This window comes from Cimex lectularius, unplaced genomic scaffold, assembly GCF_000648675.2.
Source record: "Cimex lectularius strain Harlan isolate CLEC.00 unplaced genomic scaffold, Clec_2.1 scaffold71, whole genome shotgun sequence".
In the NCBI taxonomy this organism is placed as follows: Eukaryota; Metazoa; Arthropoda; class Insecta; order Hemiptera; family Cimicidae; genus Cimex; species Cimex lectularius.
In genome coordinates this window covers 318,138-334,095 of record NW_019392655.1, presented here as the reverse complement: position 1 = coordinate 334,095, position 15,958 = coordinate 318,138, and the positions used below count along the sequence as shown (strand labels likewise).

The 15,958-nt window shown below is 34.5% G+C and overlaps 1 protein-coding gene across 1 annotated transcript in view; it reads left to right on the top strand.

Annotated features, from left to right (window-relative positions):
• The first annotated feature begins 4,523 nt into the window (after nt 1-4,523).
• The window catches only part of LOC106668264 (UNC93-like protein MFSD11), a 28,211-nt gene continuing 16,776 nt past the window's right edge, over nt 4,524-15,958 (top strand). Inside the window, exon 1 of the mRNA XM_014396858.2 lies at nt 4,524-4,703. Within this exon, the coding sequence (XP_014252344.1) occupies nt 4,614-4,703 (90 nt within the window). The 5' untranslated portion in view covers nt 4,524-4,613. The remainder of the gene's footprint in view (nt 4,704-15,958) is intronic.

The following is a 15,958-nucleotide window of genomic DNA, read 5'->3' as shown; positions in this document are numbered from 1 at the left end:
GGAACGGATTGACAAAAGGAATGTTGAGGTCGTCGTGGATAGTGAGGTTAGTTACGTAGTAAGGAGCTTTGACAATTTGTCTGAGGACTTTTGATTGGAAGGATTGGATGCGCTGGATATTGCACGGCTTGGCACAGCCCCACAGTTCCACTCCGTATGCCCAACGTGGTCGCAGTAAAGTCTTGTGTAACGTTGGTTTAGTTTTGAGGGTCAAGGCAGATTTTATTCCTAGAAGTCTTCGTAGTAGTTTTCTATTGAATTGTCCTTAAGTCTTGTATGGGGCTTTCAAGTAGTCTGCTGTCTAGGTACAGTCCTAAGTATATGACATGAATGGAAGTCGGTATCTTTTTGTTGTTGATGTACAATGGAGGGCAAGACTGTTTTCTCAATGTGAACGTTCAGTGAATACATTTTACTTCATTCTTGTCCTTCACTTTTTGCACCAGTATTCGATAAGCTCAAGGTGTTCTTGTATGTTGGAGGTAGCTCGGATAAGATTCGAGATAGAGGACAAAATTGCAGTATCGTCTGGGTAGGTGGTAGTGACGGTATTAGCGTAGAGGTCAGCAGTATAAATTATATAAAGAATGGCACCAAGAATGCTCCCTTGTGGGATGCCGGCTTGTATCTGTCTGATTTCCGAGAACTCGTTGCCGCATCTCATTCTGAAGCAGCGGCCTGTTAGGTAGAATTTTAGGATAAGATAACAAGGAGTGGGTAGGAAGCGTTTAAGTTTTTAAAATATACTGGGTTGCCAGACCCTTTCAAAAGTCTGTGCTACATCTAGGAACGCAAGCAATACTTTTTATTCCCTAGAACAGAGGTCTGCTTTTCTGAAGCCTTGTTGGATCGTGGAATGATGTGGAGGAAACCGAATTGGTGGGAAGGACTGATTTCATGAGTATCTATGAGGGGTATTAAGCGTTTCTTTCAACAATTTTAGACATTAAAGGAAAAAGCTGAGAGGTCTGTAAGAGGATATGTGGTTGGGAGGTTAGTGAACTTTAGAAATGAGTATAGTAAAAGACAATTCTCACACAAAAAGACAATCCTTGAATGAAGTGAGAACATATCCACTTAAACAACCACGAAACAAAGTTGGTAGAAGCTGCCTCTATGCTTAAGATTTGAGTAGCCGTTCTTAGCTTAAGCAGAGAATCAACATAGTTAATCTAGAAAGGCCATAAAATTGATATGGTTTAAGTAGTGCGATTTATTGCACCACCATATTTGCGATTTACATAACGCTCCAGTACGAAGAACAGAACCTGGTCCGAAATCCTCCAGTCCTAGTTTGTTTCTATTTCACATATTTCACAAACCATATCAAAGTCGAACAGGTTAAAATGTGATCAGCATCACTCTCTGTCAACATAGCCATTCTAGAATTGAAGTTCTGTAGGGTCCTCACTTACTGTCACCGTTGCATAGATAAGACCTGATTTTCATCCTTGTCCCAGGCGTTTTTCAGCCCGAAGCAGAGAATTGAGATATTCGTATTGACTCTGGGTGACTTCATTTGCCTAGTCATTTTCATGGCCAGTATTTACATCCGAGTAGGGTAATTACACTCTTACGTACCAGAGAATTGGTTTTGAGTCAAGGAAGTTTTGTCATTTTCTAGTTTTGACGTTATGTTAATGCCCATGGGACTCGGCCTTACTTTCTCCTCTCTCTTTCTCTGGCCCGCCTTTTTTTCTTTTTTGAACCCAGGCGGGAGATTTTTAGACTATGCACGTTCTTCTCCGGGGATTTTTTGTTGGGTCGTACCGGGGTCGTCCTTAAACGAGTTCTAAAAACTAAAACGCCTCACGATTTTATGATTCTGCTTTGGCCTTAATCCCGTGGCTATCTTAAAGAAGGCACAGGAACTTATGTATTATCTACAACGACGTTGTATTGGACGTGAAGGTCATACCTCAGGAAGTAAAAGCACAGATATAGATAGCCTCTATGCCTGCGGGCAGAGCCTCTTGAAAAAAGTGGCAACAGCATTTTAACAGTTATTTTATCTAAATAGGCTCTCTTTACAATTCACTAATTTCGTGGTCCGCTTGACCAATTAATATATTACAATTAATTAAGGTTTTTAGTTGAGATAAAAAAGTCAATGGCACGAGCGCACCTCAGGTTTCGAGGTCACGATAGCTCAAGTGGGAGAGCAGCGGCGTATCTAGCCGAAGATCGTGGGTTCGAATCCCGCTCGTACCATTGATTTTTTTATCTCAACTAAAAACCTTAATTAATTGTAATCTATTTACAATACGGGCTTTTATTTATGTCTTTTGCCCATAGATATTCCTCTCCTTGGTCACATCCCAGATCATATTGTTTTGTTTTGAGCACAAAGCACAGGGTGGCAGATCAATTTTAAAAGGAAATCATAAAATTTATTAACTCAGAACATCGAGACAAATCTTCCTCATAAAATTTAACAAATTCGTCCGAAAAACTCATAAACTGTCGTTCAGGAAAATCAAGGAGCACCAACTGAGAGAATTATATAGAAAATGAATTAATTATGTAATAAATTATAATATAGCATATTAACATAGCAAATAAAAAAGGCGATAAGCCTGTATTTTTCCCCTTTTTACTTTGTAACGTCAAGATATTGGCTACAGAATAGAAACAGCTAAACCATAGTCGTTTTGTAAAATTTTGAATTTATTGCAACCGTGACATTTTTATTTGTTATTTTTTTTTTATCGTAGCGTATCTGTATTCATGACATTTATTTACGCCCTTCGGTATATGTTAAACCACTAGTTTAATCGTTTCCGATCATTTTGGTCATCGCTGATTTAATCTGTCTACATTTCAACTTATCTCTTTTGTGAAGGTAAATGTTTTGATGTAAATTTCACAATCAGGTAACTGAATTTGGTATAGTTGGGAGATAATTAATTGTACACAGTTTTGAAAAATAAAATTCAAAAAACTTTAACGTTAGATATGTTTTCTTTCTCCTTTGTAGCTTGGCTGTTTCTGGTCTTTTTGGCTGCGAATCCAAGTTTAGCCCATCGCCATATTCACCAGTGGGTTTTTGTTTTCGTGTTCTAACGAGATTGTTTGTATTTTTATGCAAAAAAGGTCAATACTGTCGGGTAATAATACATATAAAATAAGCAGCTGTTTTGGTGTCTTTTTCACTGGTGGGTTTGTGTCTTGCCTCACCCTTCTTATATACCTCATCAACACCCAAAAATAGTGAAGACTGGCAGGCCAAGATGATCGAAAATGAGAGGTTGTTTTAATGATATTAAAAAAAGAGTATGAAAAATATTTGAGCTGAAACTTTCCTAGGGACAAAGGCAGTTGACTTCGGTCCAAAATCGTTCGCCCCAACTCATTGCAGTCTGTCGAACCAAAAAATTGGAAACGACCAAACTGCATATCATCATTTTTAAGTTCTTCAGATTTTTTCTATTTTTATATAAAAAAAGTCGATACTATCGGGTATACATGTACACTAAGCAACTGTTTTGGCCCTTTGCCTTTTTCATAGGTGGGTTTGTGTTTTGCTTCACCCTTCTTATTTTCCGCATCAACGCTCAAAACTTTGAAAGATTAAAATAGCGAATACAGGCGACACTAGAATAATAATATCTTTATGATAGTTGATGAAATAATAACTGCATGAAAAAATGTTGTGCAGTAGCTTGCCTAGACGCAAAGGTAGTTGACTTTTGTCAAACATCACCCTCACCTCTAAAATAATCCTCATTGTGGCCTGTCGGGCCAAAGTGATCGAAAACAACCAAATGACATACCAATTTTTCCAAATTCTTTCCTGAATTTTGATCTTTTTATATTAAAAAAAGTAAATGCTATAGAGTAATAATACTTATAAAGTAAGTAGCGGTTTTGCCACTACGATTTTTTTACTGGTGGTTTGTGTCGTGCTTCACTCTTCTCATATTCTTGATCAACACACAACTCAGGTAGTTAATCCAACATATACTATTTATGATGGTTGATGACCAAATAACAACTGTATCTTGCCTAGGCGCAAAGATAGTTAACTTTTGTCAGACATACCCCCACCTCTAAAATAATCCTCTCTGTGGACTGACAAACCAAAATGATCAGTCTGGTAACAATAAAATACAATAACAAAAATAAAGAAATAAAGAAATAAACGAACAGTTGTTTTGGCCCTTCGCAATTTAACTGGCGGGTTTGTTCTTGCATCACCCTGCTTATATCCCTCCTCATCAGCTACAAGCCGGGACGCGTCAGATTAAAACGATATTCAAGCGAAGATAAACGAAAACGACATGGTGAAAATACATCTTATTATACAAATAAAACAACTATGTGTAATATTCGTTCTTGCCTAGAGACTAAGACACAGACCGTTCACCCCACCTCTAAAAATATTACGCGTATAGTGTATTACACGTTGGACGGAAGGCGTGATTCTCGAGAGCTGGAGGGGAAAAAGAGAGACGGTACGAATAAAAAGTGAGAGGGCAATTGTGAATGAGTGAATGAGCATGCGCTGTTTTAAAGCAGGGAATGGATCGTCTTATGTTGTCAGTCGGTAAACAGCTTTCGTCTGGACCTGTCGCAATTTCCCTGAGAACACGTATGAGCCCAACTAGCCCGACATGTTCGACAAAAGGTTATTTAACGTTACCGTCCTCGGTCTCGGTTTCATGTTCGTGTTCACGGCATTTCAGACATTCAGCAACGTCGAGGTTAGTGAACTTTTTTTTATCCCTGATTGTTTCGAGAACGTTAATCTTAAGAAGTATCAACTATGTCGAGTCCATCAGGAGCCTTAAGAAATATAGGTCCCATTGAACGTTACACTAACAGGTCAGACACCTTTAGTGAAAGTACACTTTCAAACCGTGAAAAAATATTTTATTTTTTTCTTATATTTGTCCAGGAGCGTTTAAAGACCGAATGTTTTTTGATCTGGTTTGATCTGGAGAATGTGAAAAAATTGTTGGAAAGTCAGATTTCAAGGGAAAGGACCGATCATGTCGTGCCCGTATGTGTTCGAGTTTCGGGGTTTCTAACTGTCCTAGACCTAGACAGTGGGAGAGGCAAGGTCGACAAACGGTATCGAACTCATTTCCTAGTTTTTTTCGGAGCCGGTATTCGACTGAGAAAGAAGATTGTTTGACTCAAAGGTTAATGTGTTCGAGAGAGAAAGTTATCCCAAGGGGGATTGTAACGTGAAGGCCAAGGACAGTACCCCGTTATAACGTTTAACAACATCGTTGTATCGCGTTATTTGACAAGATCAAACGTGACGCGCATTTCATTCAAATATGGACAAATCCCTTCAAATAATAGGCATTAATCATTATTGAATAACTGCTTATTTTGTATATATTGTTACACGATTGAATTTATTATTTATAAAAAAAAAGACCAACAATCTGTGCGGAACTAGAGAAAATTGGTCGTTTCCGATTATTTTGGTCTGGTCGTCTACAGCGAGGACTATTTAAGAGGTGGGGCGATATGTCTTAAAGTCTGTGTATACAGCACAACATTTTTTTCATACAGTGTTATTTGGTCATCAACTATCATAAAGACATTATTAATCTAAGTCTGCCAAAAATCATTATTTTAATCAGTCAGAGTTTTGAGTGAAGAAGGGTGAAGCAAGACACATATCCACCAGTGAAAAAGGCAAAAGGACAAAACAGCTGCTTATTTTATATGTATTGTTACCCGACAATATGGACTTTTTTATATAAAAATAGAAAAAATCTGGTTGGAACATGCAAAAAAATAGGTCTGTAGTTAGGTAGTTTCCGATCATTTTGGTCTGACAATTCTCAACTATCTTCGTCCCTAGGCAAGCTACAAAGTTTTGGATGAGGGAGCAAGGCAAGGCACAAACTGACTAGTGAAAAAGATGCAAAGGGCCAAAACAGCTGCTTACTTTATATGTATTGTTACCCGAGAGTATTGCATTTTTTATATGAAAAGATCAAAATTCTGGATAGAACTTGAAAAAATTGGTATGTCATTTGGTCGTTTTCGATCATTTTGGTTCGACAGGCCACAGTGAGGATTATTTTAGAGGTGGGGCGATGTCTGACGAAAGTCAACTATCTTTGTCCTTAGGCAAGCTACTGCACCACAAAATTTTTCATACAGGTTATTTGTTCATCAACCATCATAAATATTTCATTAGTCTAAATCTGCCTACCCTCGTTATTTTAATCAGCCAGAGTTTTGAGTGTTGATTAGGGAAATAAGAAGGGTGAAGAAAGACACAAACTGACTAGTGAAAAGGGTGCAAAGGGCCAAAACAGCTGCTCACTATATATGTATTATTACTCGATAGTATTGACTCTTTTTTTTATTCAAAAATACAAAAAATCTGGTTGAAACATGCAAAAAAATTGGTCTGTAGTTAGGTATTTTCCGAACATTTTGCTCTGACAAAAGGACGTTTGACTATTCTCAGGCTATCTTTGTCCCTAGGCAAGCTACAAAGTTTTTGATGTTGATGAGAGAGCAAGGCGAGGCAAGGTAGTAAAAAAGGGCCAAAACAGCTGCGTATTTTATAATTGTTATTCCACCGTATTGAACATTTTCCGTATAAAAAGACCAAAAATCTGGATGGAACTAGAGAAAAATTGCTCCGTAGTTTTGCCGTATCTGATCATTTTGTGCTGATAGGCCACAATGAGGATTATTATATAATAGTCAACTATGTATCTTAGTGTTTAGCCAAGGTACAGACATTTTCATATAGTTGTTATTTGGTCATCAACTATCATAAAGACCATTAGTCTAGGTCTGCCTATCCTCGTGATTTTAATCTGTCAGCATTTTAGGTCTTGATAGGTATAAACAGGGTGTGGCAAGAGATAAACCCACCAGGAAAAATGCTGTCACCGGACAGTATTGAATGATTTTTCGTATAAAAAGACCACAAATTTATGATACATGAAAATAAATTGATGTGTAGTTTGGTAGTTTCCTCTCATTTTGGTCTAACTAAAGTCAACTATGTTTCTTTCTGGCCACGAAAACTCCTACTCAAAAAAATTTCATACAGTCGTTTTTTGGTTATCAATTGTCATAAAGACTTCATTAGTCTTGTGCCTATTCTCGATGATTTTAATCTGACAGAGTTTTGGGTCTTGAAAATCGATATAAACAGGGTGATGCAAGAGATAGCCCACTAGTTAAAAGGCGAAGGTTCAAAACAGCTGCTTATTTTATATGCATTATTAGCCTATAGTATTGAATTCCTGGATTTTAAAAAAATCTGGATGGAACTTAACTTAAAAAATTGCTCGGTCGTTTTGACAAAACTCAACCGTCTTTGTCCCTAGACAAGATACTGTACATAAATTTCTCCTTTTTTTCTTTTTTTTCTTTTTTTTTGAAAAACACGATCACCTTGGTCTGCCTATCCTCGCTTTTTTAATTTTTCAGGGTTTCGAGTAGTGGGTGTGTATCTGTGCTAAAAAAAAGAAAGAATTTTAACGGCAAGTAGAACTTTGGAAGAAAACATATTTATCTACCGGAACTAGATTAAACAGACAACTGGAGCGAGAAACCCAATGAAACAAGAGAATAAGAGATCCCAACTGTTTTTTCTACCCAATGCAGTTGACATAAAAATTCTTTGGATTTTATTTTTCAAAACTACGTATAATCAATTATACGTTATCTCCTAATCAATTGACCCTAATTGTATTATCTGATTGTGAAATTCACTTCAAAACATTTACCTTTACACACCTACCAGTGAAGTTGATATGATGGAACACAGATCAAAACAGCGAAGATAGCCGGACCAAAACTACGGATCCATGATGAAATTTCTCAACTAAAGATAAGCTACGATAAAAAAATATGACGGTTGACCTAAATTCAAGATTGGCCAAACGCGTACGGATTTTCCTGTTGCTGGTCTGCAGCATCATCAGCCACCATAATGAGTTTATAAATCATAAAAAGAGAAAAGAAGAAAAAAAGTCATAATTTATTTCAAGAAACGATAGTCAACTTTAAATTTAAATTAATTATTCTTTTTATGTAAGGTCTTGGTTGAAATGAAAAAGTTAGTGTCAAGAGCGGGGTTCGAACCCACGACCTTTGGCTGGCTTGGGTTAGCATCCCGCTCGTGACACTTTTTCATCTCAACCAAGACCTTACATAAAAAAAATAATCGAAAGAAGTAATTTGGTCAATTAGATCACACTAAACATAAATGATTAATATTTAACTTTTAATTATCTCGTTTAACAACACCATTGATGTTGCGAATAGTCTGTATAGTCATAGTGTAATAACTTACGTAAATCAACTAGATTATTTATACATTGGTCGATTCTAGTTACATTGATTTCCTTGCATCCTTACAGTTTTGGTGTTGTTTTTTTTTCTGTAAGACCGTTTTAATTTTAACGACCTGGATATGGAAAACAATCAAACTACAAGTTTACCACCTCAAGAAGAAATCACAACTAATTGTCCAGAACTCTGAAAATGTATGGTAATCTTTTGGCGAGAGTGGAGTGTGTGGAGTTTTTAGTAAAATTTTCCCCATCCCAATATCAAATAATTTTGTTCCATTCGGCCATTTTTATCTTTAATATTAGATACAGAATTTACAAAATATGTTCGGTCATTTCTGGTTCTAAATATCATCCTTGATCTTTTTTATAATTATTTCGACTCCGGCACAAATGTCCGTCCTGTTTGGCCAAGTCTTACCAAACATTTTATGACATTTGCAACATAAAGAAATACACTCCTTTAAACAATTGGGTCGTTTGGTTAATATTTCTTATATAACAATAGAACTAACCCAATTAGAGACTTATCAAAAATAATGATTGATTGAATCAATTCATAATCTGAAGATTCTTTAAAAATAACAGTTACATTCCTTAGCAAATAAGTAAATAAATCTAAAGACAAAATAATTTACGTAAGCCAATTAGTAAAAATTAATATCAACAAATTGTAAACTGCAAAAAAGCTCAGGGGAAAAGGCTACAATAAAACAGCTGTACTAAGGCTAAGTATGGACATGAAAATGAAAACTTTTCAATCCTTAGAATAGATGGAAGTTGATTGAAGATTTAAGGTTGAAAAGTTTTCATTTTCGTTTTCATACTTAGCCTTTCTACAGCTATTTTATTTTAGCCTTTTCCCCCGAGCTTTTTTGCAGTTTATTGATATTAATTTTTACTAATTCGCTTACGTCAATTATTTTGTCTTTAGCTTTAGTAATATACTAAGGCCAAGTATGAACATGAAAATGAAAACTTTTCAATCCTAAAGTTTAACCTTATTTAAAAAAAGATTATTTATTTTATATTTTCTTTTAAATAAATTTTGTAGGTGAAAGTTGTTATGGTCAGTAATCAAGCTGTGCAATTATAAGAAGACATTCGAAATTAAGGAAATTACACAACTGGATGAATAAAGTTTTGATTTTTTTTTCTTAATGTAAAACCTTAACCGTCTGATATTTATTGCGATATTTTGTAGTGCGGCATAACTGACGACTATGAATGCATAAATTCTAAACCTGTTTAAGTTTCTGTAATTTTATTGCATCGATATTTCTTAAAATTTGCTTATTAGCTCGACTGGCAATAAAATTTAGCATCAAGTCATTTTATCATAACATATGTGCAATAACGCATAATCAATACTTTGCAGGCAATCCTTGTTTATTTATTATTATTATGTTATGGAAGAAAAATTCTCCCACCAATTTATTTATAAGGCATCCCAAATTCCCAATTTCTTCAGCGAATAGTATACGATTTCTTGGATTTACTTGGACAAAAGATTTAAGTTCAATCCACACACGCGATTAAAACAAATTTACTGTAACCTTATATACAAAATTCTGAAGAGACTATTTGACAAAAGATCTAAATTGACGTAACAAAAGATTATTTTTAACTACCCTAATCACCCCAATTTGGACCTATAGACTTGAACTGTATGAGAGCCTAGAGTTCCAATCTTAACAAAATCCACAATCCTTGATAAGTGAGATTGAGGTGGGGTTGTCGATTCACTTATTGAAAAAGGAACGTTTTAACAGCTAAAAACAGTTTATGAGTATAACCATCTTTTCTTTGGCACAATGGTTGATGCTCCATTCTACGTCCCAAACCTGGCACACTCCTTCTACAATAAATTGAACAACTATCCTCTTAACTCATTGACCAGCTCAACATTTTCCTCCCAGCCATCATAAAAGACAGAAACGCAGGTGACCTCGCGACCATCAGATTGTGAAACTTCGGTCTGCTGTTGACTTATGGCCATAATGGCCAATTATGGCCACTTTCACTAGATGGGGGCCGTTCAAATCAATCACGCCAGATATATAAATGTGCAAATTTGTATATAACATAAAAAGCATAATATTTGCATTTTCTATGCAGTTGTAAAAAAAAATTTTAAATTTAATTAAAGTCACATTTAATCGATGTAGTTGTCCTAGTGTATAGGTTAAAATTTATTTGAATCTGCCTTTATCTCATTTTGCCAAAATTTGAATTATCCAGTTTTTGCTAAATAGTTATTGCCTTTCTTACCTTATTGATCGCGAATTTGTTCGACTAGTAAAAAAAAATATTTTTATTTTCGGAACGAATGGTAATTAAGTGGCAATTATTTTATTAATGGCAATAAATAGCCCTTTATTTCGTGACGTGCCAATATCATCAAGTTGTTTCGATAAATAAGTTGCGATAAAGTTTACTTTATCAAACAGCAAGCTTCTTTTTACCTAGAAAAACAAATATAAATATTTTTAAAAATTGACAATTAGTCGTTCCTTGTTCTGATAAGTAATATTAAATTATTTACTGTTCGATTGTTATTGTATTTGTTTACCCTATTTAAAATTTACCCAATAAAAACAAAAAATATAATAAATTGAACAATGTCAAATAAATCAATTGAATGTTTGAAAATTCTTGAAAGTTGCGTAAATAGGTCAGAATTTTTGTTGTTCCAGATAAAAAAAAAAATCTCTATGATCCGATTTACTTTTATCGCGGCAAAATTCAATTACTACAAGTCAGAGTACACCATCCGAAACTCTCAAAAATAAATAGTTTCTTAAGGCTAGGCCGAAAGTGAAGGAAAACGATCGAAAAAGAAAACCAGGTTTGCCTCATAGTAGATCGGAAACCTACAATTTTAATTAATTACAGACTAGATTCACCTATTTTTCGACCATTATGTGCCTAGGATAGGCCTAAAAATTTAAATAAAAATGTGTTGTTATGATTAACGAAATCCTGTTTATAACCCGTGCCTAATTTCTAGTTCTATTTCATTTTTAAATTGTAAACATAGCCAGATTTGCAATTTTTATCAGTGCTATTAGAATTTGTCAAAATAGATTAGTAAACGCAATGTGTGGTGATTAGTGACCGTTAATCGATAATTATTCAGAAATCCTGAGATGCGGTCTGGTGTGATGTAGGTTTCAGAAAAACATTTTCTTTATCGTCCCAACGTTTCGATCTTTACTGAGATCATCTTCAGGGCCTGGGATTTACAAACATTGTTTACATTTAACAAATACATGTACGATGTGAAAAAAAGTGAATTTATACAATGCAAAATATATATTTTTATATTCAATCAAAATTAAATTGTTAAATGTAAACAATGTTTGTAAATCCCAAGCCCTGAAGATGATCTCAATAAAGATCGTAACGTTGGCACGATAAAGAAAATGTTTTTCTGAAACCTACATCACACCAGACCGCATCTCACGATTTCTGAATAAGTAAACGCAATTTTAAAAACAAAAACTTTAAATTGTGAGATTTCCTCTTGTAAATTAAAATGTTGGTTCAGACGCGTTGAGCCAACAAAAATCAACGAGGATAGGTATACCAAGATGATGGGTAACTATCAAACAATGAAAACTTTAAAGCATAACAAAACCATGTCACTGCCTTGCTCGTTTCCATCTTATATGCTCGGTTTAGGTCAGATTTTCTCTATAAGAGTATTTATGGTTAAAATTAATATTAACGGCGTACACTATGCAAAAAGCTCCCGACTTTGCATATAAATGTAATAACGTTTCAACATGTATTTCACAATGTGACCTTAAAGTCGGTGGATTACATTGAAATCTCGGATTGACCGCCTTTAAAATGTTAATTCGGTGTACTGATTTATTGTCCGAGACTAGGTTCCAAACTGCCCACTTCTTTTAACTATGTCAACGCTTTACCGTCAATGCATCTGACGACCTTCCCAAGACGTCGACTGCTTTTATGAAAGTCATCACGGCGACACAATACGACAAGCATACCGAACCGATGACCCAGAAATATTATGGAAACGTCCCACTTGGATGGCTCAATTCTTAAGATAGCAGTTCGGCTCAGATGAATTTTAAGCAAAAAAAAGTTCATCGAACTAGAAAATATGCAATCTGTTAGATTTGTCCGTCAGATCTGCTGTGTGATGAACCAGCGGTTTTTTTCTCGTTTCCGATCATCCTCCTCTCAGCTTCTTCTCCTTGTTTTCCTTTCAAAAGGCGTCAAAACCAGCTTTAAAAATATATATTTGTATTTTCATCTCTATTATAAAGATATGATTATGCTAGACAGACCAGGATAATCAGAAATGACCAAACTACTAATTAATTTATACATTATTTGGAGATCGTGAGATACGGTCTGGTGTGACGTAGGTTTTAGAAAACATTTTCTTTATCGTGCTCGTTTCGAACTTTATTGAGATCATCTTCAGGGCCTGGGATTTATAAACATTGTTTCAATTTTACAAATAGATGTAGGATGTGAAAAAAATTATAGAATTATTAAATTAATTTCCACTAAAATTACATACCCGTTCTTGTCTATATTTGGTAATGAAGAAGTGGAATATAATAATATGAACCTACAGATAATTATATCAATTTTTCAATCAACTAAAAATAAATAAAACTTAAGATAAAAGAAAAGGCAACAGTAGTTACAGCAATCGAACATTTTACGTCTACTGAAATATGAAAATCATAAATTATAGAAAAAGTAAAGATAATAAGAATAAGGAAAAAATATAATATTTGTTTTTTATAAATGGAAATTTTTAAGATTAATTTGTCTTTTTTAATTTTTTGGTTTTTGTTTTAAAAAAACTTACAACAATCCATGTTTTTTACATAAATTCTTTACTTACTTTATTTGAATGTTTCGGGAATTTACACCCATCATCAGTAACTATGTCTTATTTACATAATATATTATATTCACTAGTTTTCGTGGTCCGCTTGACCAATTAATATCTTTCAATTTATTAAGGTTTTTAGTTGAGATAAAAAGTCAGCGTCACGAGCGGGATTCGAACCCACGACCTTCGGCTAGATACGCCGCTACTCTACCACTTGAGCTATCCTGACTTCGATCCACTCGGACACTAACCCCCCATCTCAACCCCACCTTTTGAATTTTCCTTCTTTTTTGCCATTTTCCAAATGTCGTGTAATCTATTTGATTCTCGGCGACAAATGAAATGGCCAAGGAGAGATTATGTCTTATTTACATTGTATATTATGTAAATTATGTATATAAATGAATCGAGGATGTGTAACCTTATCTACCTAAACTGACCAAACTTGTCCCTAACCTTACCCTATCTAAACCGACCAAATCTGCCCCTAGCCCCAGACACATAACATAACCAATGCCTACTCGTTAACGCTAAATCCATGTCGAGAAAATGGTAAAACAGTTTGTTTACCCAGCCCAAGAGCAATATATCCATGTTTAAAAAAAACTACAATAGCATAAGTGTTAAAAATGTATGGTTAACTTTTGCAAACTTCTCCTATTAAAAATTATAATTTTTATGACTATGTATCCTCCGATCTCATTGGAGATACTTTGTACTCAAATCTGGGGGAGCATCATTCCAACCCAGCTCAGGTCCCACCAACATAAGTGGAATTTGCACTAAAAAGCTGACTTTTTTTAATGATTTGTGATGTGTTCGTGGATTGTTAAGGATTCGGTGGTTGGTTCTTTCATTGGTGTTTAAAAGACTATCATCTGAACGATTCCAATTGTATTAGATCTTTTTTAGCAAAAACTATGGGACTAATTCGAAGCCTGTTTAAAAGGTTTTTTTTTTTGGCGGGGTCTGGAGGATTCCAGTTGTCTTTTTTACTGCAATAAGCTCTTTATTCACGCCTCCAGACCTTCTACGAAATAAAATGACAGCAGGGGTTACTAAAGTGAACTTCATCCCGAGGCGTACCGGCTGAGATGCCTTAATGCCTGACCGTCTCTGGCCCTATCCTTACCCTACTTAAACCGACCAAACTCGTCCCTAACCCTAATCTTAACCTACCTAAACTGACCAAATTCCTCCTAGCCCCAAACCTTAACCTTACTATGCCCATGCCACGAAAATACCGAAGAAATTTGTATACCAGCACAAAAAAGTATTCATGTTAAAATAATAAATAGTGTAAGTGTTAAAAATGTATTTTTAGCTGTTTTAAGCTTTCCCTAATAAAATTCATAATTTTTATGACTGCAAGAAAAACGTTTCATGTTACTTAATAATAGAGCAATATTTAAAATTAATCATTTTAAAAAATATAGTTACAGAAAAACAACTTGGTGTTTACAAATGATGTAGAATTTATTCAGATCTTATTTATTGATATTTAACAAGTTAGTATTTTTTGAAAAGACCCAGCACATAAAATTTGTTCGTAACTCCTCTAATACGTCTTATGCGACTTAATTGTGAAACATAATCGGAAATGATGACTCAATGAGATATCAACTCAGCGTTTTTAATCAATAAGGTTCGACCAACAGTTGTTAATTGCAGAAGTGAATCAGGGATTTAGGTCTAATGAAAAAACTTTCATAAGTTTGCCAAGCTTTCGGCGTATATATTTCGCCTTCCTCAGGGCAAATTTATGAAATATATAAAAAATGTAAGGGATACCCATATGAATCACCATTGGACATCAAAAAGAGATGTGCATGCATTTTCCATTTTATCATTAGAAATCAGTATGATCTATTTAATTTATATAATTGGTTTTTAAATGGTGCTTTTAAATAAATTAACGCTAAGGTTTCGACGCAGCGTGGATGAATTGGGCTGTGAACAATTTCACGGTCGAAAAGGTTCACACTTGTTTGTCGATATCTCTTTTAAAAATTTTAAACCAATTTTAATTTCTGTGCGACGTTGATTTTCTAATATAAAGGTAATAACGTTTTCAAAAACATGGAATATATCAGTCCTATTTATAGTTTAAACATATTTGTTTTTAAAGAATTTGAGAAAATCTATTGTCCTTCAACGCTCCATTGATTTTTGTTTTGTTTTTCAAACTACATTTTTATCTTCAAAAATATTAATGTGATTTAGATTCATAGTGAGACCAACAGGAAAACGAATACTATTAACTATGGGGAAAAGAAAATATCTCACATCGAGGAAATCAGATAGAGGTTTGATTGTGATTGATTATGGTATCAATGTCAAATCAGTTTATACAGGGTGAATTGCTACTCGTGCTACAAACTTCTCCAGTAGATTCTTCACCCTAAAATGAACAAAAAAGTTCATATTGTCCATGGTCCGATTCTCAACCATTTCAGAGTAATTTCGCTTTTTATCGATTTTGAAAGATATCACGTCCTGGCGTCGGAAAATCGTGATATCTTTTAATCTAAACATTTCTCTTAAAATCTATAAGCACCGTTGAAATCCCCGTTAATTTTTAGAGAGAATCAAAATCATAATTCCATTGAAATTTTTTAATTTAATTTAATGCCCATTTAGTATGTAATGCTTAAGAAGTTTACAAACAGCTAGAAGGTCAAGGAAGAAAGACCCAAACGTTTTGCCACCTTCATCTTCTTATTGAAAAATTAACGGGGATTTCAACGGTGCTTATAGATTTTAAGAGAAATGTTTAGATTAAAAGATATCA